The 27,593-nt window shown below is 47.7% G+C and overlaps 1 protein-coding gene across 5 annotated transcripts in view; it reads left to right on the top strand.

Annotated features, from left to right (window-relative positions):
• The window catches only part of SIL1 (SIL1 nucleotide exchange factor), a 252,419-nt gene extending 227,243 nt beyond the window's left edge, over positions 1-25,176 (top strand). For 2 of the 5 annotated variants that reach the window (XR_013998657.1, XR_013998658.1), the window contains exons 8-11: positions 9,517-9,613; positions 10,067-10,231; positions 14,038-14,446; positions 24,573-25,176. Coding sequence is in view for 3 of the 5 variants with exons in the window: in XM_081134981.1 (XP_080991107.1) it covers positions 9,517-9,613; positions 10,067-10,231; positions 14,038-14,394 (619 nt within the window). In the remaining 2 variants the exon portion in view is untranslated. Of the gene's footprint in view, positions 1-9,516; positions 9,614-10,066; positions 10,232-12,028; positions 14,837-24,572 lie in introns of those variants that run through there. The other 3 variants (XM_081134981.1, XM_081134982.1, XM_081134983.1) reach the window with 2 other exon arrangements.
• The last annotated feature ends 2,417 nt before the right edge of the window (positions 25,177-27,593 follow it).

The raw sequence follows: 27,593 nt of genomic DNA on the forward strand, positions 1-27,593 counted from the left end.
GACCAATTTTTAAAAATTTATTGATTTTAGAGAAAAGGGGGGAGCGGAGAGAAACACTGACTTTGTTGCTCCACCCATTCATGTGTTCATTGGTTGATTCTAGTATGTGCCCTGACTGGGGATCAAACCCTCAACCTTGGCTTATCGGGACAACACTCCAACCAACTGAGCTACCTGACCAGAAGGTTAGACCAATGTTTTAGACACAGAGGGAACTTGCAGTTTAGGAAAGCATTTGGCCGAATTTCACAATAATCTCATAGGCCAGTTAGAGAAATGATGATAAAGACGTGGATTTCTAGCTATTTGAACAATCAGAACTAATAAATGTTTATTTATAAATGACTCAGTGTCAACAGAGCCTTCACTTGTAGCCATGTGCCAAAGAGCTCGTGTCAGACTCTGACCTGTCCAACTTGCATTCAGATTCTTATGTAAGGACATGGGGGCAGATGACACAGATCATGAGGGATAACCAACATGTTGGATACGCGACAGAATGAGAATCCAAAAGAATAGTGGCAGACTAGGAAGAAGGTCCCAGGTAGCAAAGTGACATTTAAAATTTTGTTATTAAATGTATACTTTTATACATAACCATACTCATGTTTAAAAAATAAATCTTAACCACCCAGGAACAAATATATGGTGTTATATTACCCATACTGTTTGTAACTTGCTTTTGTCTGCTGGTTTGTGTTTAGGGCTATGTTGGGGAACCCTTGGCTCATCAGAGGATTGTGTGCACAGCCTCCAGGGATTTGATATAGGCAGGCCCAGTGTGAGTCAGTTTTGTGCCTCTACTACCAAAACCTAGATGTGGCCTGAGGCACTAGGAGTAGAGTGGCCCTGGGGCAGAGACACCAGGCCCCACTGGACTCTGGAGGGGTTGGTCAGGCTGGAGCCATGCGAGGGATACATCGGTACATGGAGCAGTGTCCCATAGAGCATTGTCAAGAAGACAAAGGATTTCCAGAGTCACACAATAAATGACTGCAGGATCCCGTGATACCAGATTATGAAAGGAGAGAGTTCTCTGGACAGTTGGTTCCTCCTAAGCTTCAAAAGTGATAACCTGTCAGAGCAGGATCAGGCAACCCTCTACTTTGATAGACTTGGGACCAGTTATAAGTTTCATGAAATCAGATTTCAGCTAGGCATCAGAAGACATTTCTCTAGCAATTGGATGAGTTTAAAACTAGAGTTCAGGCTGCCTTGTTCAATGGTTGACTCCCTATTGCTCCAGCCTTCAAGTACTGGGCAGCCAGTTATCAGAGATGCTATACCAGATGAAAGGTTGTCATTGGGTCTAGCTACCCCAAATGCTGGTTCTCAAATCAGTACCAGGGAGACTGATAAGAATCATGTGGGACATTTACAAAAAATCAGATTTTTGAGCCCCATCTCCTGAGATTGTGATTCAGTATGTGAAGGGTGAGGTTTAGAATTAGAATTTTCAAAAAGTTTTCTGTGCTCCTTGGAAAACTGTGCTCCTGTGATTCCGTGGCAGGTACAGGAAAAGTACAATATCTTATACAAGAACATCTTGGGCCAGAAAGTAAGGAAGTGCTCAATGATGGAAACATGTCAAAAAGACTCAGAAGCCCGTCTGGCATGACTCAGCAGTTGAGCATCAACCTATGATCCAGGAGATCAAAGTTCGATTCCTGGCCAGGGCACACACCTGGGTTTCAGGCTCGATCCCCAGCAGGGGGCGTGCAGGAGGCAGCTGATCAATGACTCTCATCATTGATGTTTCTGTGTCTCTCTCTCCCCCTCTCCCTTCCTATCTCTGAAATCAATAAAGATATATTAAAAAACAAAAAAACAAAACAGAAGCCTGTACAAAAAGGCTCAGGAGATTAAATCAAGGATAATTTGAGTATCAAAACAAATAATGATAGAAATGGATTATAACCCATAGAGTAAATAAGAATCCATGAATCCATACTGATTGAATGAATGAATGAATGAATGAGGAAGAAGGAAAACCTCTTCTTTGAAGTAGAGTGCCAAGAAATACAGATAGAAGAAATAATGGACTTTGAATATCTTCATGTGACAAGCACCATAGTAATAATTATTTTAAGCAAGAATTGTCAACAAATGCCAGAACTAGTGGGTGAAAGTTTGAAGAGGGACACGCTGTCTTCATATCTCAGTGTCTCCCTACAAAATATTAATTTCAAAGAGACAAATAGTACCTTTATAGTGGAGAAATCTGGCAGATACCACCATGAGCAAGTAATCGAAGTAAACACCACCAGTTGTGGGTCTCACTGACCTCATGTGCCTCCTGATATGATGCACTGAGAAAGACATAGCATTGCGTTTGTGGGATTCCTGCCAGCGTGCATAACCTTAATCTAATTATGAAAAAAATCGGACAAGTCCAGACTGAGGGACATTCTACAGTTGGCCTGTGCTCTTCAAAACTATGTCATGAAAAAGAAAGGCTAAGGAAAGAAGTGTCAAGGAGACATAAAAAGACATTTAGTAAAATGTATCATGTAATCCTGGATTGGACTTTGGAACAAAATTATTTTTCTAAAAAGAATATTCTAAAAAGTTGACAAAATCTGAATATCTGTAGGTCTTGTATCAGTGTTAATATCCTGATTTCGATCATTGGTCTGTGGTTATGTTCTTGGGAAATATACACTTGATACATTTAGGATAAAGCATATATGTGCACCTTACTCTCAAATGTTTCAGAAAAGAAAAAAACTTGTGTGACTATAGAGAGAGAAAATGAAAAAGCAAGTGTGGTAAAATGTTAACTGTTGGTGACTCTTGATGAGAGTTCTTTTACGGTTTTGCAACTTTTCTGTAAGTTACTTTTTCCATGTAATTTTCTGTAATTTCCGAAATGCTGTGTATGAAATGATTTAAGGGGGAAAAAGTGTCCCAGGTGACTGATGCAGAGCTGTGTTTGAGAGCTGCCAGATGTCTGTCAGGAAGTTTTTGGTTCCCTTCCTTCTGAGGTCCCCTTATCGCTCCTGAGGTGGGCAGATTATCAGAGAGAGAGAGAGAGAGAGAGAGAGAGAGAGTGTGTGTGTAGAGCCTCCAGATACTCTTGGGAGAACTGTCATTGTGGTGAATTGTGGGCATCCACATTTGCTCACGTGACTGGCTTCTAGTTGGGAACTGTATATGAACAGGCCTAGTGACACTCCTGCCCTTCCCCAGCATCAGATGGAACTTCCGAGGAGCTCAGCATGGTTCCCTCCAATTGTAAGTGATATAAGGCTTGTTATAGGCTGGATGTTTGGGTTTCTCCTGGAGGCTTCACTTTCATGTGGAAGAGTTGTATGTGGCTCTTTATTTTTTTTGTGTATGAACCTATTCTGTTTTTATTCAGGTTGGTAACTGTTCCCTACTTGATTGATTAATTGATTTACCCCATTAATCCCTAGATGGCAAGCTACTATAGATCCCTAATGGATTTACCTATTTCAGGATTACACATCCTACAAGTCCATGTGTTTCACAGATGATCAAGGCCTTACACTAGGGCACAGACAAGGTGAGGCCACCAGAGAAAGAATCTTTCTCTCTGGGGGAGAAGGTGAGCATGTACAACTTCATCAGACAGAATCGCAAGTGACTAAGCCTGACTACATATCCCCTGAGATATGCCCCCTTTCTCCACTGCACAGCATCTTCTCCAGGAGCATTTAAGACCAGTCACAGTTTTTTCCTCTGTTACTAAGTGATCGAAAAGGAATAACTTTGTTCTACTTAGAAATATTGACGACCCATGAAAGAGTATATACCCCAATGTGTCCTCAGTGTCCATGGCTTGGACTGGGACTCTGGATGACACATGCTCTGCTTCAGGGTTTCCTCAGTGTTTCCTCAGGCCCCATCTAACCTATCAACCTGATCCTTATTTGCCACCTCAGAGCTCTGCCTTTTCCATTTTTTCTCCTTTTCATCAGGCCTTATTGTTCCAATTCACCCCAGCAGGATTTCTGGGTTTTCTGTCTCTGTGCGCACACCCCTGGTGCCAGCAGCACCTGCTTTGTGGCCATGCGACCTGCGCAGTTGCACAGGACCCCACACTGAAAAGGGCCCGGCTTGCCATCTTGAAATTTCTTACGGTGTTTAAACAAGGGCCCCACATTTCCACTTTGTACTGGGCCTGAAACTCATGAAGCCAGTCCTGAGAGCCAGGGATGGAGAAGGATAGCTCCTGGATCTGAAGTGGGCAGCATTTTCATGGGCCCCTGGCTAGGCTTGGCTGCACACCCTGAGATCTGCCCCTCCACCTCCACATTCCCCAACACTTGCTCAGCTTTGGTTAGCTAAAATATGACCTCTGACCCATGGCAGATTCCCCACATCGGTCACCCTGTGACCCAGATGGTTTGGTTTCTGCAAATGCAGTCTCTTCCATTTCTGCAATCTGCTCCCCTCCCCCAAGATTTACAGAGTAGCAGCTGCTGCTGTCCCTCTGCACACAAGCAGCTGACTCGCCTGCTGATTGTGAACATCCCAGTAATCCAAGTGCTAATGGTATTTATTCAGTAGAGCCTGCTTAGCCCTGAACAAGGTTTATTCTCATTTATCTCGTTGGAGACAAGCTACGTCCTTAATATCCTTCTGTTGACTTTGAGCACGCTGGCTCCACTGATGTCACTAAGAGGCTTGCCAGGCCCCTGCCCTTTTAACTCTCTCAAATCCCCAACTGTCAGGACACCCATCTTCCAGCTGGCAAGACCCACCAACCCTCATCCCAGGCAAGGGGTGTAGCTCTGGTCCGGATTCTGTAGGCTAGGAGGGGTTTGAGGCCAGCTATATGTGCCTGAGGCATCTGGGCTGAATAAAGCTGCATTCTCAAGGTAATGGTCTGTCCTCTTTGGTTAGCAAACCCACTATAATCATAATCATTCAGTCACAAAGCATTGGCTGGCATTTTGGCATTATTAGTTATTCTTTCTTTAGCACAGGGTAGTTTTAGTTCTGCCTCACAGGTGACACTGAAGTGAAAGGACTTACCTGAAGTCATCAGCCATTGTTCACAGGATTCTCCAGGCCCTTGCCCCTCACTCTGAGCTATTTGGGGCATTTCCTCCCCAAAAGTACACAGCAGTGAGCATTCAGAGCCCAAGGCAGAGCTGCCTGGGGAGAGAGAGGCTCTGAGAGTATGTTGGTGTCCAACTCTCTGGGCCACATTGCTCAAGAAACAACTGACTTGCTGTCCCTGCCTAGATGGACTGAGCGCCATCATCATAAGTGCAAGGCTTGTCTTTCCCAGCCTCCCTCTGCTGTGTTTCCTCAGCTCCTGGGAAGGACTAAAAGGTTGTTTTCAGAGGGTATTATGTGGAACCCCTGAAGTGTTCACTGAGCCACTCAAACCCTGAAGCCTGGGATAGGGCCCAGATTTATGTGGGGGCCTTTATTTAAGTTGGTAAGAAAAGGCAGGCAGGACATGGGCCCAGTGCTGCCGAGCCCATTTGGCCACAGGTGCACATTTGGCCCATGGTCCTGCTTTAGTTGCCCAGGTCGTTCAGAACTGCTGCAGGTGAACAAGTAGAATTATTGCCTCATGAAAGTGATTGCAGCAAGTGACAAAAGGCATCGGGCTTTCTCTTTTTCTCTCTGGTTTCCCTCTCCTGTGTATTAAGCTCTATTCTCTCATACTCTAAAGGGGCTTTCCCCATTGGGTTGGGGTGGGCCTGGCTGCTGCTGGCACAGCTGTAGGTGTTCTTGGCTTACAGCCACCTACCTTATGGAGCAGAGAACTTTCTCTGTCCTGACTCCAATGTAGAAGACTGAAGACCTCCAAATGCCATGACCCCTTCAGGCCATGGTGATGGGGGCAGTGCTGGACCAGCACCGGGCCACAGGCCCTCCCCTGTAATCTGGGGAGTTGAGACCCACCCCATCAGGACCACAAGGGAGTGGGAGAAGCATCAGTGTCTTAAAAGGAAGGGAGAAAAGTGTGTCAGTGCCAACGGTCAAGGAAGAGGGGATGCTGGGCAGATACAGGCACACCACCACCTAACCAGAGCTGACCTGACCTGGGAGTGGTGGGCTATGCCTGGCTCAGAGTGTCCCCCTAGCTCAACTCCTGTCCCTGGTGTCACTGTCCTGAAATGAGTCCCGCTCCTGGGCTCTCTCTGGTGTCTGTGTGCCCTGGAGGCACTTGTTTCCAACTTTCTGTTTTGCCCTGGGTATGGGATGAAGAAGTAAGAACAGGAGCAGGTTCCGTTTGCTGGGCCGTGTCTGGGTCCTGCATCGCCCCTTCTCGGTCCCAGGCAGCAGACCTCCTGGCACTACAGCCAGCCTGGCATCCTGGTATCAGGTGAGCTGCAGCTCTCGGCTCCATTTTTCATGACTCTCCAGGGCAGCCTTCCACTGAACATATGCCTCTACACATGCTGTCCCCTGAGCGCCTGCCCTTTGTCCTTTCCACAGCTTGTATTCCTCACCTCTGCTCTGGCTTCCTGCAGTCTGACCTCTCCCATGCAGCCCTCCTGGCTCTTCTAGAACCCCACAGACCTTAGGTTCAGAGCCACCTGGTCTGGCCTGGCCTGAAGTTACATAGCCATTCATTTATTCATTCACTCTGAAACCTGTAAGTAGCGTCTGGTGCTGGGGCCTCCCCTGTGTGTGAACCCTGGTGTGCTGTATTGAGTGGCAGAGAGCAAGCTGAGCTTCCCCAAGGATGTGTCCTGCATGGGGGCTTCTCAGAGTCAGACCCTCTCTACCCTACACTGAGGCTCCCATGGAAATACCAGGAAAGCCATCTCTTATTGGCTGTTGGCATCTTTTCTTCACTCCCAGTCAGCTTATTCTTTCTCTGGAGGATCCCAAGGATTTGTCTACACAGTACACCCTTCCTCCCCACCTTTGCCCCTGATAGTTGGTTTCTGTTTGTGCTTTGGTTCCCTCTAGGGGTTTGAGCATTCTCTCCCCTTCTACCAGGTGAGATCTGGGCAGGCAGGATCCAAGTCTTCTGCATGTTTTCTGTCCTCTCTCCCAACATTCACTGCCTTTTGTTGGTGATAGGGCTGCTGCTCTGGGAGGTGCCCAGGCTGATCCCAGTGTGCTTAGGCTAGGTCTCCTTGGATGCCCACTGTGTTCCTGAGCTGTGCTCTTCTTGGGTTGGCTGGATGATTGTCTCGTTTCTGGGTCTTGTTCTCAGTAGATCTGTAGACAAGGATGAAGCTTCATGCTGTCTTTGGAGGGCCTTGTCTCTGCCACTCTGATCCCATGAGGATGAGGCTCATCAGTGGCGCTGTCTGAAACTGATGCAGTGTCGGGCCCTGCAGAACCCCCTTCCTTGGGAGGCAGCATTTGACATTTGTGTGGTCATCTGTCTTTTCCTAGACCCTGCCGATTTCGGCGAGCATTCTTCAGGCTATTGATGGCAGAGACAGCCCTAATTAGCTCACGCTTTGATGAAGCAGCTGCCTTTCTCAAGTTAGGGGAGCAGGGGCAGGAGAGAGGCTCAGCTTGTAGTCCCCCATGCATCAGTGCCCACCTGCCTGACTGGAGAGGAGCTGTCAGCCTCCTTTCCCCAGAGACCCCACCCCATCTCCAGGCTGCTCCTTAAACATGAGTCGAGTTACAGTGGGACAGGCTGGCACCCACCCTGCTTGTCCTTTCTGGCTGAGAGGGATACAGAGGGATGAAGGCGCCTCCCATTTTTTAAATTTATTTATTTATTTATTTATTTATTTATTTATTTAAATCTGGGTTTTTGTTTGTTTGTTTGTTTTATTGATTTCAGAGAGAGAAAGGGAGAGAGATGTAGAAACATCAATGATGAGAGAGAGTCATTGATCGGCTGCCTCCTGCAACTCCCTCTACTGGAGATCAAGCCTGCAACCCAGGCATGTGCCCTGACCTGGAATCAAACAGTGACCACCTGGTTCGGAGGTCAGCCACTGAGCCATGCTGGTCGAGCGGCACCTCCCATTTTACAGCAGGAAAAGTGGCTCTGTGTACTAAGTCTGCTTTGAACCTTGAAGCCGGTGCCTATTCGGAATAGAGGGGTAAGCCATCTGGGACTCACTTGGGCCCCATCACCATGCCATTCGGCCAGCATTTATGGAGTGCCTGCTGTGTGCCAGGGCCTCTCGTGTAAGCAGCAGTGTGCACACTCTCATTACCTGCCTCCATATTCCTCTGGTGTTTGGACCAGGAGCAGACTCCCTCCGATTTGTCTGTACACTGCCTCATTCTCCAATATGCCATAAGGACCCCCTGCCAAGGTTGGGGGTTAGGAACAGGTGCTTTTGGGGTTTCCAGGGAGCTGATAACCATGCTAAGGTAAGGCAACCAGAGCGTGGTGGAGACTTGGTACCCTTTGTGGGCTGTTTGATCTCTGGCTTTTCCCACCCCCTTGTTGCTGGCCTCAGGTTTCTTATGTACTTGCTGCCTTTTTTTCTCTGAAGCCTCAGAAGTGGCCAGGGAGGTCACTTTGACCTCCCTCAAGGACCTAACAACATAGGTCTCTGTGTTTGGTACTTGCTCTTCAGTTGATCACTGATTTGATCTGAGAAAGCAAGGGTCCTGCAAAAGGGTCTCCTGCTGGGGTACCCAGCCATGTCCCCTGCCTGGCACCATTCCAGTCCCAGCATCCTTTCATCCAGGAGGGCTGTACCTGAAATTTTGTTTGAATCTCATTACTTTTCTCCAGCCCTAGAATGGGGAGAGGAGTTCCAGAGGCAGCTCTGGGTTTTGAGGGTTTCAGCAGTGCCTGTTCGTTGGTTGGCACAATTATGGTTGTGTACATGTGTTTTTTCATTCATTCATTCATTCCTTTGTTCAAGGGCCTACGACATGGTAGGCTCTGCCCTAAATGCTAAGAATGCAAGGATAGAGAAAATCGTAGTATCTCCTCAGAGAGCAGAGGGTCTGCTGGTGAGGCACTAGGTTGGTCCTGTTTTCGGATCTGCGTAGGGATTCAGAGGCTCCCTGGATTTTGTGCTTTCTTTCTGCCTTCCTCCCACAAGCATTTATTATGTGCTGTGTGTGTGTTCTACCCGGGAGAGGAGAGCAAAAGAATGGGTACCTGTCCCTAGGACCCATTAGTAATTGCCCCCCAATGTGTGATGTGCCTGGGATGCTGGAAGGAGGAGAAGCCAACACTGGCTTGGGGAACGTGGAGGAAGGCTTTCCGTAGGAGGGACACTGAAGTAGCACTGTTAGCATCAGAAGGATCTTAAAGTGGTAGGTGTGATTTCCCTCCTCAGATCACCCCAGCCCACTGGCTGCTGGGGAGTGGGAGGATGGCGTGGGGGCACTTGGCCCTGTTGTCTGTGCCATAGGTCATTATACCCAGGTGGATCCACACTAATTAGTCTCCATTTCCCCGTCTAAGTTCTAGCTAGTCCAGAGTGGGGAACCTCTCCTCACCTTGTGCACCTTGTTTCTCTCCAGGGGTGGCTGGTGTGGTATCAACTCCCTAATCACCCAGATCCCTGGGTTGGGCACAGTGGTGTTGCCCCAAGTTGGTGAACAGGAGCAAAGACATGCGTTTCTGTGCTTCCTCCCCAACAGCAACCCAAAGGTCCAGGTGGAGGCCATCGAGGGGGGAGCCTTGCAGAAGCTGCTAGTCATCCTGGCTACAGAGCAGCCTCTCACTGCGAAGAAGAAGGTGGGTTTCTGCTCCCTTCCTCCTGCCCAGCCCCCAGCACATCTGTGGAGCCTCAAAGGCATGGGTCCCTTTCCAAACTGTGCATGTTCCTTTTGGGGGCCTGAGTGGCTATCCACTGGCTGGCGTAGGGGGAGAGGTCCCACTCACCCAAAGCAGCACAGCAGCATGCTGAGGCATCTGAAGGCCTCGGGGTACCTCCCATGGTGTGGTTGTGGGTCCCACACCCTGGCTGCCTGTACTGGGCCTCCATTTGTCCACTGGGTGATGTTGAACGTGTCTGGCTCTTCCAGACCTGGGCTCTGGGGTGTAGCTGTACCTGAGGACAGTGGGTACAGCCAGGAAGAGTGGGAGCTGGACTGGGGCAGTTGACACACTTCCAGCTGCCTTTTCTAGGCCCTGGGGCAAGGCCAGATCTGTATAGCCCCTCACCCATATGGACCTGTGCCTCCCCAGGTCCTATTCGCACTGTGCTCCCTACTGCGACACTTCCCCTATGCCCAGAAACAGTTCCTGAAGCTGGGGGGCTTGCAGGTCCTGAGGAGCTTGGTACAGGAGAAGGGCACAGAGGTGCTGGCCGTGCGTGTGGTCACCCTGCTCTACGATCTGGTCACTGAGAAGGTGAGTGCCCAGCCTGCCCTGAATCCCTCTCACTTTGCTTTGTGGTTGCTTCTGACCATTTGATCCTGGCCCCCTCCCATGTCTCTCCCACCCACCCCTTCATCCTCGTCCGTAAGTGCTCTGGAGCAAACGTGCCAGCTCTGAGCTGGGCAGACAGGGATGCTGTGGGGACCCCACTTCAGGGCTCCAAACCCAGGATTTCTGAGACATCAGGGGGAAAATGGCCACTGAGCTGAAACCCGAGGGTTGGTGAGGAGGGGGGAGGAAGGAGTGCTGGCAGTGGTCAGAGCGAAGTGTGCAAGCCCAGGGATCAGTGTGATTGAAGGCCAGAAATAACCTGGATGAGCCCTTCATGTAATGAGAGGTTATTTGGCCGAAGCATAGGGTGGGATGATGAGGGGCAGGTGGGATGGAACAGCTGTGTCTAGGAGCCATCACAGCAGCCAGGAGACCAAGGAGCCAAGGGCTAGAATGAGGCTGAATCTTAAGATTTTAGAAACCTGGAGTTGCCTACTCTGAGAGCTTTGGCTCTGGACAGGGGCTCAGAATGACTGCCCTGGAAGACTCTAGGGACCCCAGGTGCTTGCCACCTGGAGGAGACTTGGTGCCCTGCCCACTTCCATCTTTATGAGACTAAAAAGTGTCTTAATTAAGGATCGAGTAAAACCACCCAGACCTGGATTCTTAGTTCAGCTGCTGCAGAGAGCACTGGCAGGGCTTTTTCAGCTGTGGGTTACAATAGCTAGAACAGCCAGCCTGTGGATTGGTGGAGCAGGGCTGGGCAGCTGCTGTAACCTCTGCTGAGTGTTGGGGGCTCTGGGGCCCAGCCCTCCTCCCTGGCCCTCCTGGCCCCTCCCTGTGTTGTGCTGAGGGTCAGGGTTGTCCATCACTGCTTCTTGTCAGCTATTGCTTTTGGGTGTGCTTCCCCTCTCTTACTCTCTCTGCCTCTCTCTCTCAACCTGATTTACTCTCCCCCCCTCCCCCTCCCCCTTTCCCCCCTCTTCCCCCTCCTCTTCCCCCCTCTTCCCCCTCCTCTTCCCCCCTCTCCTTCTCCCTCTCTCTCCTTCTCCCTCTCTCTCTCCTTCTCCCTCTCCCTCTCCCTCTCCCTCTCCCTCTCCCTCTCCCTCTCCCTCTCTTTCTCCTTCTCCTTCTCCCTCTCCATCACCGCCTGCCTCCTTTAAGCTGCAGAAACCTAGTTTCTCAGAACAGTAGGCAGCCATGTGGTGCTCACATCCAATTAATAAGGCCCAGGCACAGCTGACATCCTGGTAGTGGGCCAGTAAGCCTGGAGAAGGACGTGTACATTGGCTGGAGAAAATCATCTCTTTCCTCTGTGGTCTTGGGTGTCTCTTCCCTGTCTCCAGCTCTGGTGTGACAGGCACTGACATTGGCTCATCCCTGGAGAGTGACCACTGGGCAGTCTCACCAAGGCTGCCCTGAGTCAGCTGGCCTGGGAGCCTGCCTTTGAGTCCTTGGGGTGCTGTGAAGTTCAGGGAGGGACTGGTGTCTCTCAGCAAACAGTACAGACAGCCATCCTCCAGCAGCTGGAGAGCTTTAGGACAGATGTCAGCATACTCTGTGTTGGAGGCAGTCAGGGCTTCTCTGTTCCTCAGGAGTGAAGAACTAGCCAAAGGGGGAGGATGAGGCACTCAGGGGACAGAGAAGGCAAGCTGTGAGCCGCCTGAAGGTGGAGGTGTGTCAGGTTGTCACTGGGGGTGCAGGTTAGGTGTAGGGAGGTTGCAGCTGAACTGCAGGATTCCTATGCAAAGTATGGACCCTCCTCTGCTGCTCTTGCAGAAATGGGGTGCCTGCCTGTGGTCGGCAGCCTACGTGCTTCGTGGAGCTGAAGGTCCACAGGATGACCCACCCGCTGGCTCCTTCCCCAAGTGTTGCCTGGGTGTCCGCCCTGTCTGATGCTGTGCCAGGTCTGTGGTCCCTGCCCTCCTGGTGCTTTCAGGCAGACACTTATCAGAGAATCACCAGAGCATGTAGGCTATGGTGACTTGGGATCGGCGCCCCAACTACTTCTGGGGAGTCAGGGCAGGTGCTGAGATCTGAGGGGTGATTCAAGTTAACTGGGTAGTCTGGTGGGGTGAGAGTGCACCTCGAAGTGGGAGCTGCACCTGCAAAGGCCCTGGGAGAGGCAGCGTGACAGGTGCCAGAGTGAGGACACCTGTGGGGATGAGGCCAAGTGCAGGCAGGAGCAGATCCTGCAGGGCCTCAAAGTCCCAGAGAAGGGATTTCATCTTTATCATCAGAAATGCCGTGTTGTGAAAGGTTTGGGGTGAGGCAGCACTGTCAGCTATCAGAAGACCAGAGGAAAGCAGGTTGGAGTGGGAGGCAGTGGACTGTAGAATTGCAGTGAGGAGCAGGGTGCATGAGGCAGAGAGCTGGGAGGGCTGGGATGTGTTTTGGAGGTGGAGCTGGCAGGATTAGGGCAGGAAAAGACTACCATATCCCTCTCAGCCTTTCCTGTCCCAGGACGCCGACCCTTGCCCCTCCCCAGCTCCTTCCACCAGCTCCAGTGGGCCCCAAGGCCATCAAGTGGTCCACTGTGGCCCCTGATCTTTTCCTGATCTCTTGCCTTCTCTGTCCCCTGCATGCCTCATTCTCCCCTGGAGTTAGGGCAGAGACTCCTTCTTTCTTCTTGCAGGTACATTTAGTATAGCCCGAATGGGATATTTCTACCCCTCCTGACCCTCCACCTCTGCCCAGCCTTCCTCCGACACTTGAAATAAGCTGCTAACTTGTCAGGTTTCAGGTGTTTCCTTTGCCACCTCTTGCAGCCTGGCAGGATTGGTTCCCATCATATTCTGCTGATGGGGCTGGGTTTCTGCACTTTACAGACACAAGCCGAGCATGTGTATTCCTGCCCAAACTTTCTTCGACTCTCTAGACCTTCAACATAAAGGCCACCCTCCTTGGAGGGACACCCAGGGCTCTGTGTGTGTTCTGTGTCTCACTGATCAGCATAATCTGCCATTCTTCAAAATGAGGTAGGCCCATGCCTATTGTATGGCCCTCCTGTGTGTGGACCCTCCACTTCATCCTTGTCTACTCGGACAACTCCCACTCACCCCTCAAGACTTAGGGAAATGCCATCCTCCTCTATTCCATCCCTAACTCCTCTGAGGATGTGGATCTGTAGTGGGGTAATGATGACCATGTTGCTGATCTAGCTAACACTGGAGGTGTAGACGGAGTAGTAATAATTGGTATTGAAGCTTGCATGGTTGGATGTGTTCTGTGTACTCGCCACTAGCTGCATGTTCCCTATTACTCTGAATCCTCCCAACAGTCCTGAGGGGTTATATCGTCTCCATGTGAGAGATGATGACATTGGGTCTTAGGGAGGCTAAGTGCCAGCCCCAGATCACTCAGTGAGCAGTGGGTGGAGCAGAAATTTGAACCCAGACTATCGAGTCTGCCTCCACAGCATATTGCTGGACTAAATTATCATGCTCTTTAGGAATTACTTAGTTAAATTTTATTCTCCTGCTGGACCCTGAGCTCCTCGAAGGCAGGGACCATATCTCCATCTTCATTTCTCCAGCCCCTGGCACATTGCACAGTTGTTTGGATTAGTGGATGGATGAACAGATAGGTGGAGGGGGGAGCATGTGTAAAGCCATGAATCCTGCTGACCTTCTCCCATGAAGGGCCTTTGAGGCCCAAGGGGATGAAGGAAGAGGATTCAAACTCGCAGGTCAGCCATGTGCTTTTACATCTGAAGGGCAGAGCTGACTGAGCTCTGTGTGTTCTCTCCTCCTCACCCCACCCCTGGCACCTGGCCACACGGATGGCAGATGTTTGCCGAGGAAGAGGCCGAGCTGACCCGGGATATGTCCCCAGAGAAGCTGCAGCAGTATCGCCAGGTGCATCTCCTGCCAAGCCTGCGAGAACAAGGCTGGTGTGAGATCACTGCCCATCTGCTGGCACTGCCTGAACATGATGCCCGTGAAAAGGTGCTGCAGACACTGGGTGCCCTCCTCGTCACCTGCTGGGACCGCTACCACCAGGACTCCCAACTCAGCAGGATGCTGGCCAATCTACAGGCTGAATACCAGGTGCTAGCTGCCCAGGAGCTCCAAGATGGCGAGGATAAGGGATACTTCTGGGAACTGCTGGGTTCTATCAACAACTTGCTGAAGGAGCTGAGATGAGGCTGCCTCTTAACCACAGACTGGACAGGAATGCTGCTAGTAAAGCTGAGAGGTACCAGCTTGGGTGGGTTCTTTGGGGGCCAGCAGGCAGGATGGAGGCTCCCTGCTGGGGTCTGGGCATCATCTGGGCAGTGCTGGATTGGCCATTAAATGGAGGCATGAAGGCCATTATCTCTTTGTGTACTATGTGTCTGTGCAGACTGGGCATAGCCCTATGGTGACATACTGCATGATCAGCCCAGGGCATCTAGTAACAGACCCCTTTGGGAAGGATCTGGGTTATGGAGTTGGAAAACCCTGGCTGGGGCCTAGATTTTACCACCCAGTAGCTCTGTGACCTTGGGAAACCACTTAACTTCCCTGAGCCTGTTTCCGCATTTGTCAAAGGGTTGTGCCATTAAATAAGAGAAAACATGCATAAAGTACTACCCCAGTGCCTGGCACCTGTGCTTGTCCCTTCTGCCACCCTGCTATGAGCGGAGGTCTGGGAATTATTTCCCTGCCCACTCTACCTTGTACCCAAGTAATAGCTTCCAGGCCACTGGCCCTGGCAAAAGCCTGAGAGCATCACCACATGCAGTGATGCTGTGTCAACCCAGGCAGCTGATGGGCTGGGCTGAAGTGCTTGGTGCTGGGGCCTGGGTGGTGGAAGGATGCTGTAGGTGGCTTGCTGCACTCTGGAGGCCCTTGGGTATAGGCCTCACCCTGGAGGAGGAGTGATCTCACTAAAGCTGGTAGTGGGAGCCCAGGCTTAACTCTCTGTGCCCTTGCCCCTCTCCTGTGTCCATGCTGAGCTCGGCAGAGCCCAAGGAGGAGGCCTTGGAGGCAGATGTAGCCAAGTCTGACAAGTCCCGGCACCCACCCCAGAGAAGCTGGGAGGGAGCCTGCTGCAGGTTGCCATGGCAACCCCTGCTCTGGGCCTTCCTGATTTGGATTCTGGTGAGTTTGTTTATCAGCCTTTCCCAATGCACCAGAGGTTCACTCCTGCTGCTCAGGCAGCCCCTCCTGAGCTACATGTAGAAATCTCATCCTGGCCTTGCATATAGAAATCTCAACTTCACTATGCTGAGAGGAAACTGAGTGGCTTACTTCCCTGCAGTCCCTTTGCTTAGCCTCAGACCCTCTCCTGCTCACCACATGCCACAGCACACAGGAGCTTGGAAGAGAGCTGTTGCCTGCACAGAGCCCTCCTAGGTGGGCAGGAGGAAGCAGGAGCCTATTTCACCAGCGTAGGAAGCCTTGGGGTTCCTTTGGCAGAGTGAGGATCAGACCCAAGTCTCTCAAGTGTTGGATACTGCCTCACTGCCTTTAGAATCTCTCAATAGCTTTCAAAGTACATTTTATAGATGAGAAAATCATGGCTCAGAGAGGCTAAATGATCTGCCTAAGGTTACACAGCTTGTGAGTGACAGAGCTGGGATTTGCCAGGCTGATCATGCTGTGGAAGGCTTGAATGTACAGCTCAGAAGGCAGTAGTGTTTAATTTGACAGGCAGTAATGGGAGGGCCAGGAGAAGTGGTAGAGCAGCTGTTCTGTGGCAGAGCAGGGCAGGCTTCAGAAAGGAGGTGCTGGGGCCTGGCTAAGGCCAAAGTCAAGAGTCACTTTAAAGATGGGATCAGCAGACTGCAGGTGGATTTGAGAAAGGAGGAGGGAGAGACATGGGGAGATGGGGGAGCTTGGGTTTGAGACCGATTCTGGTCTGAGCCTCATCCTGGCAGAGGTGAGCATGGAGGCCACAGGAGCAACTGCTGGCAGGAATGTGGGCAGCTATGGAAGGAGACCTGTGAGATCCTGGGGTACTATCAGGCTGGGGTTGGGGATCCCTAGCCCTTGAGGCCTCTGTAACTACCAGGGTCTGATCCAGGATATGGGAAGGGGTCCCTTTGGAAGGAGTTACACTAGTAGAGGCCTAACTTAGGACCTCTTCTACTCTCTGGGATGCTATAGAAAGGGAACTTTGGGCCAAGAGCTCTTAGGTGGGGGGCGGTCCCTGGGGATGAGGAAAGAGCATCTGGGGTCTGTGGTGAGGGAAGCCAGATCAGTGCCGGGCTGCTGAGCCAATAGGCTGGGCAGTGGGACTGCTGCTACCCTCCTCCTCACTTTACATACAGACAAGGCGTCAGGGATGGTGAAGTTTGATCTGCCAGATGTTCTCATCATCCGGTTTGTGCTGGGCCTCTGTCTGCCTGGTCCTGGGCCATGTAAGCAGACCCACCTGGGAGACAGGTAGCAGTGTGACCCAGGGCTTGGGCTCAGGCTCCTTGGGTGTGGGTTCTGGTGCCACTGGTTCATCATTGATTGCTGTATGCAGGTCTAGAAGGAACCCTTCTTTGCCTCCCTTGAGTGCCATACTGGAAGCTGTGGCCAAGGAATGTGACCTGGGTTTGAAGTTAGAAAGGAAATGGTAATGGGAGAGTCATAGCCACTAGTACTTGGGTTAATGTGATTTCTTCCAACCAGGGCCTTCAGACTGCTTTCCTCTTCTCCCACCCCTCTCATGTTGTGGGGCCATAGGGCTCTTGGCCTCATGGCAAGGACTCGCTGAGAGCTATGACTTGCTGACACCTCCTAGGCTCTGGCTGATTGTTGGTTCCCTGCTCCAGGACTGAGCTGAAACAGGCCCTCTGTGTGGGAGGATGACAGGAATGGGGAGTGGGATGGTAGCCCTAGGTCCCCCATCCTATCACTCAGCAGGTTTGGTTTTTAATATTTCTTTTGTTCATTCATTCTTTCATTCAACTTGTATTTATTGAACACTTACTCAGTGTTAGGCCCCAGGGTTCTGAGATTAGTAAGTCACAGGCCTTGCTGTCAGGCAGCTCACAGTCTGGTTAGGGAGGCAGTCACAGGGTGACGTGGACGTGATTGGGGGGGAGCCTTGGTCAGTTGGAGCTGAGGAGGTCAGGGAAGCCCTCCGAGAACTGGTAGTAGCCAAACTGAGACCTGAAGGATGCTTGAAAAACAAGCCAGGTGAAAGGGAGAAAGGATTTCAGCCCCAGGAAGATAAAGGAAGGCCTGAGGTGAGAGAGAGTGGTCCATTTGAGGGACCCACAAGTTCAGTGTAGCTGGAAGAAGTGATGGGGGTAAGGGGCCATCAAGGTGGAGCCACAGGGGCCAAGGGGACCACGTTCTCCAGTGCCTTGTCAGCCTTGCCAAGGAGCATGCCCTGATCCTGGCGGAGCTGGGAGCCAATGAGAAGAGTTTGGGTTTTTTCCTAGCTGCTGTTCACTCATTCATAAATTCATTCACAAAACAAATTTGATTTAGGACTTACTGGGACCCAGGCACTGTTCCAGGGCTTGAAGTGGTAAGTACCGGGGAGGGGCAGACCACAACAAATAAGTACATAATATGATGGTAGGAAGTGAATGCTAAAAGCTATGAGGAAAAATAAGAGACAAGAAGGGGTAGAGGATGTTAGGGAAGGCCTCCCTGAGGAGACATAGTGGGAACAGAAGGAAGTATGGCCGTGAGTCTGGATTGGAGGAAGTGCTTTGTAGAATGGCAGGTGCAAAAGTCCTCAGGCAGGAACATGGCAGGGGGGGTTGGAAGAAAAGCAAGAGTCAGTGGCAAGGAGAAGAGTAAGTGACAAGGGGAGGTCAGATCTCAGCAGCTATAGTAAGGATGGGAGTTTTTTCTTTGCGATGGGAGCCATGGAGAGTTGTGAGCAGAGGAGAGACTCGATGTGACTGACATTTTAACAGGATCACTGTTGTTGCTGTGGTGATAAGAGATGACAAAGGGGCAAGGACAGAAGCAGGAACCCTGTGCAGGCTACTGCAGAATCATGGTGAGAGTGATGAGGTTTGATCCAGGGCTATGGAGCTAGAGAAGGCAGTGTGACGTGCTCGGACACCTGATGTATTTTAAAGATACAGGAGCTGAGAGGATGTGCTGATCTGCTGCATGTGGCACGTGAGGAAAGAAGGGTCACAGATGAAGCCTCACTTGGGGGGCCTGAGCAAATGGGTGCCTGGAGGTAATGTTTCCAGAAGTGGGAAGAGAGAAGGGTAGAGGAGAAAAGATTGAGACATTATAGTAGACGTTGTTTTAGATGTAGTTTTATTGAGATGTCAATTGGACATTCAAGTGGAGATGTTGAACAGGCAGCTGGAGAAAGAGTGGGGAGCCTAGGGAAGAAGAGGTCACATGTGAAGACAAATGTAGAAGTAGTCTGTGCTGGAGCCAGCTCATAGCAGCCTGTAAGCCATGTGGGTTTCAGAAACATTGCGAGCTAGTTGTTAAACACTGCCATTATTGAAAACCAGCCTGGCCAATGTGGGTTAGTTGGTCGCCGGTTCGATTCCTGGGCAGGGCACATACCCAGGTTGCATGTTCGGTACCTGGATGGGTGCGTACATGAGGCAGCCAATCTCTGTTTCTTTCTCACATCAAAGTTTCTCCTCTCTCTCCTTCTCCCTTCCTCTCTCTCTAAAATGAATAAAAACACATTTTAAAACAATAATTAATTAAAAAATTAAAATCATCACACTCAATGGTCAAAAACTAAAACCATTTCCATTAAAAACAGGAACAAGACAGGGATGTCCACTTTCACCACTCTTATTCAATATAGTACTGGAAGTCCTCGCCATAGCCATCAGACAGGAAGAAAATATCAAAGGTATCCAAATTGGAAAGGAGGAAGTAAAACTGTCATTATTTGCAGATGACATGATATTGTACATAGAAAACCCTAAAGACTCCATCAAAGTACTACGAGATTTGATAAACGAATTTGGCAAGGTAGCTGGATACAAAATCATCTGGAAATCAATGGCATTCTTATACACCAACAATGAACTTTCAGAGAGAAACTAAAAAAGCAATACCATTTACCATTGCAACTAAAAAAATAAGATACCTAAGAATAAACTTAACCAAGGATGTGAAAGACCTGTACTTGGAAAACTACGTGACACTGAAAAAAGAAATAGAGGAAGATTTAAACAAGTGGAAGAAGATACCATGCTCGTGGATTGGAAGAATTAATATCATTAAAATGTCCATACTACCCAAAGCAATCTATAAATTCAGTGCAATTACTATTAAAATACCAACAGCCTATTTCACAGACCTTAGAACAAACATTTCGAAAATTTATATGGAACCAAAAAAGACCCCGAATAGCTGCAGCCATCTTGAGAAAAAAGAACAGAGTGGGAGGGATCACATTACCGGATTTCAAACTGTACTACAAAGCCATTGTAATCAAAGCAGCCTGGTACTGGTACAACAACAGGCATATAGATCAATGGAACAGAACAGAGTCCCCAGAAATAGACCCACGCCATTATGGTCAGTTAATATTTGACAAAGGAGGCAAGAGTATCCAATGGAGTAAAGACAGTCTCTTCAATAAGTGGTGCTGGGAAAATTGGACAGATAAATGCATAAAAATGAAACTAGACCACCAACTTTCACCATACACAAAAATAAACTCAAAATGGATAAAAGACTTAAATGTAAGTCACGAAACCATAAAAATCCTGGAAGAAAACATAGGCAGTAAAGTCACAGACATCCCACGTAGTGGAATTTTCACTGATACATCTCCTAGGGCAAGAGAAACAAAAGAAAAAATAAACATATAGGACTACATCAAACTAAAAAGCTTCTGCACAGCAAAAGAAAACAGCCTCAAAATACAAAGGAACCCCATGGTCTGGGAAAACATATTTGCCAAGGATGTATCTGATAAGGGGCTAATCTCCAAAGTGTACAAAGAACTCATATTACTCAGCAAGAGGAAGACAAACAACCCAGTTAAGAAATGGGCAAAGGACCTGAATAGACACTTCTCCAAAGAGGACATACGGATGGCCAAGAGACACATGAGAAAATGCTCGACGTCGCTGATCATCAGAGAGATGCAAATTAAAACCACAATGAGGTATCACTTCACACCTGCCAGAATGGCACCATCAATAAATCAACAAAGGACAGGTGCTGGCGAGGGTGTGGAGAAAGGGGATCCCTGGTGCACTGCTGGTGGGAATGCAGACTGGGGCAGCCATTATGGAAAACAGTATGGAGGTTCCTCAAAAAATTAGAAATGGAGCTGCCTTTTGACCCAGTGATTCCACTCCTAGGAATGTATCCTAAGAATCCTGAAACACTCATCAGAAAGAATACATGTACCCCTGTGTTCATAGCAGCACAGTTTACAGTAGCTAAGATCTGGAAACAGCCCAAGTGCCCATCAGTAGATGAGTGGATAAAAAAGCTGTGGGACATTTACACCATGGAATACTACGCAGCTATAAAGAATAATCTCGTACCCTTTGGGACAGTATGGATGGACCTGGAGAAAATTATGCTAAGTGAAATAAGCCAGGCAGTGAAAGACAAACATCACATGATCTCACTTATACGTGAAAGCTAAAGAACTTAATAAACTGATGAACAGAATAGATTGAATGACGTGGAAGCATAGATGAGACTGACGAATGTCAGAGGGAGGGAGGAGGGCGGGTGGGTGGAGGGGGAGAGAGTAACCAAAAAATGTATATGCATATATACACAACTCAAGGACACAGACAGTGGTGGGGAGAGGGACTGGGGAGGGGGATGGGATGGGGTGGAACCAGTCATTGAGGAGAAAAAGGGACATCTGTAATATTTTAACCAAAAATAAAATTTAAAAATTAAAAAAAATTAATAAATAAAAATCAGACTTAGCTGGTTGTTCAGTGGTTAGAGCATCGGCCCAAGGACTGAAGGGTCGGTCCCACATTTGATTCCAGTCGAGGGCACATACCATGGTTGCTGGCTTAATCCCTGGTCCATGTCGGGGCACATGTGGGAGGCAACCAGTCGATATATTTCTCTCACATTGATATTTCTCTCTCCACCTTCCACTCTCTCTGATAAAGCAATGGAAAAAATATCCTCAGGTGAGGATAAAAAATAATAATAAAATTATGTAAACTTACAATTAATATGTTTAAAAAGCAAAGGTAATTTTTAAAAATTAGTAAGAAGAGCAGGTTAAACCCAAGGGAAACATAAGAAAAAATAATACAGATAAGAACATAAACCAATAAAATTGAAGGCAGAAGAATAGCTAGAGGAAATCAGTGAAATGGAAATATGGTTCTTTGACAAAAAGACACAAATTACCAATATCAGGAATTAAAGAGGGGATATCACTATGTCCTACAAGCATTAAAAGGATAAAGTGAACACTACAACACTAGGTCCATAAATTTGACAACTTAAAAGAAATGATGGCCCAATTTCTTGAAAAACACTGTCTTTCACTACATTAGTTTTTTATTGCAGCATGAGATTAGTGCCTTAAAACAACCCACATTATCTTACAGTTTTATAGGTCAGAAATCTGGCAGTTTCACAATGTGAAAATCAAAGCCACCAACAGGACTGCATTCCTTCCTGTCGGCTCTGACAGGATCCATTTCTTTGCCTTTTCCAGCTCCTAGAAGCTGCCTGCATTCGTTGGCTTGTAGACCCTTCCTCCTCCTTCAAAGTTAGCAAAAGCAAGTTCAGTTCTCATATGACATCATTCTGACTGACTCTTCTGCCTACCTTTTCCACTTTAAGGCCCCTTGTGATAACATTGGGCCCACCTGGAAAATCCAGGATAATCTCTTTATTTTAAAATCAGCTGATATGCAACTTTAATTCCATCTGCAACCTTAATTCCCCTTTTCCATATAGCAAACATATTCACAGGTTCCAGGGAGTAGGATGTGGACATCTTTGGGGAGCCACTATTCTGCCTCCCACAAACACAAGCTACCAAAGCTCACTCAAGAATAAATAGGTATCCTGTGTAGTCCTATTATCTACTGAAGAAATTGAATTCATGGTTTAAAACCTCACAAAGAGAATTCCAAACCCAGAAGGTTTCATTGGCAAATTCTCCCAAATAATACCAATTCTATAAAGTCTCTTTCTGAAAATAGAAGAAAATACTTCCAAATCCATTTCATGAGGCCAGCATTACTCTGATACCGATACTAGACAAAGATATTAAAAGAAAAAACTCTACAGAGTAATACCCCACATAAACAATGAGGACAGGAGGTATTGGGGAGGGGAGATCTGGAGGCTGTAGTAAGTACTTCAGATTTCTCTAAGGTTCCTACTGAAATCCTTGATGCAGGACTCAACAGAATCCTAGCACATCGAGTGTGGGCAAAAGTAGGTTTACAGTTTGTATGGAAAGAGACAAGTTATGATTATTATAGTAGCTTTATTAACTCAAAAGAATGTCACAGTGCAACTGGACACCTATTTTTGTCCACCTTTGTGTATAAAAGGATGCTACAGCATCACCAAATGGGGTTTATCCTGGGAATGCAAGGCTAGTTCAACTCAATTCCCATATTAACAGACAAAAGAAAAAGCCATACAATCATCTCAGTAGATGCAGGAAAAAAAAAACACCTGACAAAATTCAGTATCTACTTATAATGAAAACTCCCAGCAAATTAGGAATAGAAGGGAACCTGATGAAGGGAAACCACGTAAAAACCTATAAACAAACATCAAACTTAATGGTCAAAGACTGCTTTCTCCCTAAGACTGGGAACAAGGCAAGAATGCCCACTCACTTCTCCTTTTCAGTATTGGACTGGAAGTCCAGTAAGGCAAGAAAATGAAATAAAAGGCATACATATTGAAAAAGAAGAAATAAAACTGTCTCTATTCACTGATAACATGATTGTCAATGTAGAAAATCCCGTGAAATGTACAAAAAATTTCCAACTTACTGTTAATAAACAATGAGTTTATTAAGGTCACAAAATATAAGGTCAATATACAGAAATCAATTGCATTTCTATGTACTAGCAATAAAATATTGGAAATGAAATTTAAAAAACAATATCATTTATAACAGCATCGGAACAGATGAAATACCTATAAGTCTGACAGCAGAATTTTAATGCTGAAAAGTACAAAACAGTGATGAAAGAAAAAAAGATCTAAATAGACACACTGAGTTCATGGGTTGGAAGTATTGTTAAGATGCCATCCCTCCAGAATTGACCTATAGAGTCAATGCAATCCCAGCAGGAACTTTTTGGATACCCAGAGTCTGATTTGAAAACTTATATGGAAATGCAAATGAATTGGAGTAGCTAAAACAATCTTGAAAAAAGAAAAAATTTGGAGAACTCACACTACCTGATTTTAAAACTTACTACAAAGACTATAGTAATCAAGACATTGTGTCAGTGGCCAAAGGATAGACACGTAGACCAATGAATGACAATAGAAAGTTCAGAAATAGACCCCTACAAATACATTTAATTGATTTTTGATAAAGGTGTAAAGACAAAGACACTCCAGTGAAGAAAGGATCATCTTTTTAGTAAGTGGTGGTGCAACAACTGGACAGCTATATTTTAAAAACTGAACCTTGACCTATATCTGTCATGCTATACAAAATTTAACTCAAATGTAGCCATAAACCTAAATGAAAAATTGTAAAACTTATAGAAGAAAACGAGAGAAATCTTTGTGAGCTTGAGTTAGGCAGAGAGTTCTAACAAAAACCTGACACTGTCATGCGCTGATGAGGATGCAGAACAGTGTTGCTGGCAAAGCAAAAGGATGCAGCCACTGCGGAAAACAGTTTAGTAGTTTCTTATAAAGTTCAACATACACCATTCAACAATCAGTCTCCCTCCTAAATATTTACCCAAGATAAAGGAAAATCTACGTTCAACTGCTTATGTCAACTTTATTTGTAAGAATGAAAAAAAAACCTAGAAACAATTCAAATGCAGGGGCCTTGAGGAATGGATGGACAAACTGACACATCCATACAGCAGCCCTGCTCCGCAGCGGAAATGAATGAACCTGTGTGCATCTCAAAGGCATTTTGCTGATGGAAAGAAGGCAGGCTCAAAAGGCCCACATATTGTCTAATTCCATTTTATGACTTTCTGGAAAAGACAGAATTACCAGGGAAGGTTTTTGCCAAGACTTAGGGTAGGCGGATGGTTCCACGACATTGTGGGTAACACAAGGGAATCTTAGGGGGGTGGTGATGGGACTGTTCTGTATCTTGAATGTGGTGGTGATTACACAACTGTATGCATTTGTCAAAACTCAAAGAGTTGTACACCACAAAGAGTAGATTTTACTGTGTGTAAACTTAAAACTAAAATTTTTAAAGGTAATAAACTCTCCTGGTTACTTTACAGTCGACCATTATTTCTGCTCTCGAGATGACTTATGTCTGTCATATCTGGGTGGTGGAGACACTAATCAACAGTGCGCACCTGTGCTTTCCAGCCCCACCTTCAAGACGTCACCTTCGTGGCTAGAAATCTGATGGAGTATTTACACCATGGACACTGGGAAATGCTACAAATCAAGGCTTAATTTATTGTTTTGTTGATTGTCTAGACTTCAAGTGATGAAGAAAATGTTTCAAAAGTGTTAATAAAATGCTGATTAAACTTAAAAGTGTCATCTATCGATAGCACAGAAATCTGAAGGACTTGTCTTACAGTATTTGACAGTTATTATCTGATTTAGCAAAGAAGTCATTCGCTGATGAACAAGTGAAACTCCCACAGATGTTTTTGTTGTTTCACTTTCATCTTACTCCTTGACGTTAAGTATCAACCAGCATTCTTGTCAGAACCAGACTCCTTTGTCAATTACAACTGTCAGTTGGCTATGAATGCAGGATTTCAACAAAAATCATTGAAATCCTGTGAGAATCAGTAGAGAGTATTGTGTATTTTGTTATTTGTGAATTGTGTGCTACAATCCCTTTATAGGAGTAAAATGTATATAAATGATGTATGTGTATATGTGTGTGTGTTTGTGTGTGTGTGTGTGTATGCACCCCCTCCCAGCTCTGCCCTGGAGAGCTGGTTATTACCCATTTATCAACATACCACCAAGGAGAAGGGCACCAAGGTCTGTCACCTGGACCACCTCAACCTTAGAGGTCAGTAGAATGAGCTTGTATGGAGGTGAGCAGGGCTTGGTGAAGGGTAGGGACTGTGGTAATCTCAAGAAGTTGCAATGAGGGAAGGGCTGGCCACCAACTCCAGGTGCTACTTAGAGGAGGACTGGACAGAGGTGTGGGCTGGGGGGCGTGGAGGAGGGAAGTAGAGACAGAGGGCCTGAACACTCATCTAAGGCCCTCTGGGTAAGGGGAGGGAGGGGAGACATGGACTCAAGGAAAGCTTTTTGTATTGTCTTTTCTTTTTAAACTATGGGATCTATCAGAACATGTTTTGTATGCTGATGAGAGATCCAGAAGGAAGAAAAACTTGTGGAGGCAGGAAACAGGAGATTGTGGGGCAAAGTCTTTGAGGAGGCTAGGGGGTGGCTTTAGCCAGGGACCTTGAGTGTTGGTGCATCCTAACAGGCATAGTCCTAAGAACCTGGGGCAGATGTGGGTGGGAGCATGAGGGAGTTTCCAGCTAGTCAGCCTTTTGAGAGGAAGGTTAGGGTGGGGGAGGGGGCACAGTCCCCTGCACTACCCTCTGGGGCTCCAGAAGGGGTGATCACAACCTGGTGGCTTTGGAGGGACTGGATCTTGAAGCTAGAAGGGGGTGTTGGCTCTTGCCAGCTGTGTGACTTTGGTGTAAAGACTCAGTAGTAGCAGTAGCACCGATACCTCACAGGTTGTAGAGATGAGATGGGGGGTTGTGGGTTAAGGCCTGACATGGGCTCTGGGAGTGTCCACCACATAGCAGCTTCTCTTCCTTCAGTGGAGAGGTCACCCTGGCCTGGGTGGAGGTTGGAAGCTGTGAGAATTAAGGCTGCAGAGATGAGGTAGGACCTTTGAAGTATCTGCCCAGGAGCCATGGGAGGTGGTGCAGGGTGGTTAGCAGGGCAGCTGCTGCCAGGAGAGGAGAGGTGGGTTCTGTAGTCCTTGGGTGCAGGTAGTGGCCAGAGCAGGTGAGAGGAGTGGCCACGCCCAGAGTGCCAGGCTGGTGAGGCACTGTTGCGGATGGAGGTGTTGTTGAGGGTCTTGTCTGCCCTGCTGGGAAGCAAGAAGCCTCAGGATGCCAAGGGAGACCATTCTCTTAGTAGGTGGCAAAGGATCACAGTGAGGTAAGTCTCCCTGGTGCTCAGCCCAGGCTGCACTGCTCTAGGCTGTTGTCTCTGAGATGGAGGGTTTCAGGATTTTTGGGTGGTGCCTCCTGTTACCTGTTTTTAGCCTCCTAGTATCTTTTGATAGATTGGTTGAAGTCAATGAATGGTTCAAATGGTTCCTCAAGCATGTACCAGACCCTTTTCTGAATGATGGGGTGAGAAAGACCAATGCTGTCTGTTCCCCAAAAGAATGCAGGTCAGGCCAGGCCAGCAATGGCAGCTGTGGACCAGTGTTTCCAGAGTGGTACTTGGATGATTTTAGATAATATATGAACATTTATCAAAATGTTACTTTGATGTATATTAGAAAAAGTGTAACTAGCATATCAAACATGATTTCACAGATACTGCTTAGAAGGAGATGCAGTTAAACACATTAGTCTTTTTAAATATGTAATGGTATTGAGTTTGGGATGATGTTATGGGAAAGGTGCTGACCAGGACGTCGTGATGGGCTCACAGGGAGAGCACAGGATCCTCAGAACCACCTCCAGGGGGCAGGGTTACAGGGCCAGACACACTGCAAGGAGGCACAGGGCTGCCAGCAGAGGCTTGACTCAGGAGGTGAAAGATTTTTTTGCTGTGAGGTAGAGAATGGATAATGGATGCTGGGGGCTGATGTAGGCCAATTTAGGAACCTTTGCAGCACTGAGATGAGGGATGGGGCCTTGGCCTCTGCTGGAGAGAAGTGGATGGGTTGAGAGGAGGTGGATTGCTGGGGTGTAGGACATCCAGCAGATCAGGTGAAGTAGCTAAGGACAGACGGGGAACTAGAGCTTAAGCCTGGAAGACAGTTTTGGAATGTGACAAACTGATGGCAAGAAAAGCCATGAGAATATTCCAAAGTGTCAGCATGGATCCTGAGAGTCGGGGGTTGGGGGGTGAGTAGAGGGAGGCCAGAGCCTTCTGGGTCCATCCCTCCTGGAGTTCCCTGAGATTTAGTCAGTGTCCTGGGCTTTGGAGAGTCAGCAGTGAACAAAGTCAAGATTCCTGCCCCTGTGAAATTTACAATAGAAACAGATGGACCTGTAAATGTAAAGCAAGTTCAATGCTATGAAGGGAGGCCATGGTAGGGATTTTTCAAAGGGGACTTGTGAAGAGAC

The sequence above is a fragment of the Miniopterus schreibersii genome (assembly GCF_964146895.1).
Source record: "Miniopterus schreibersii genome assembly, chromosome: 4".
NCBI classification, from domain to species: Eukaryota; Metazoa; Chordata; class Mammalia; order Chiroptera; family Miniopteridae; genus Miniopterus; species Miniopterus schreibersii.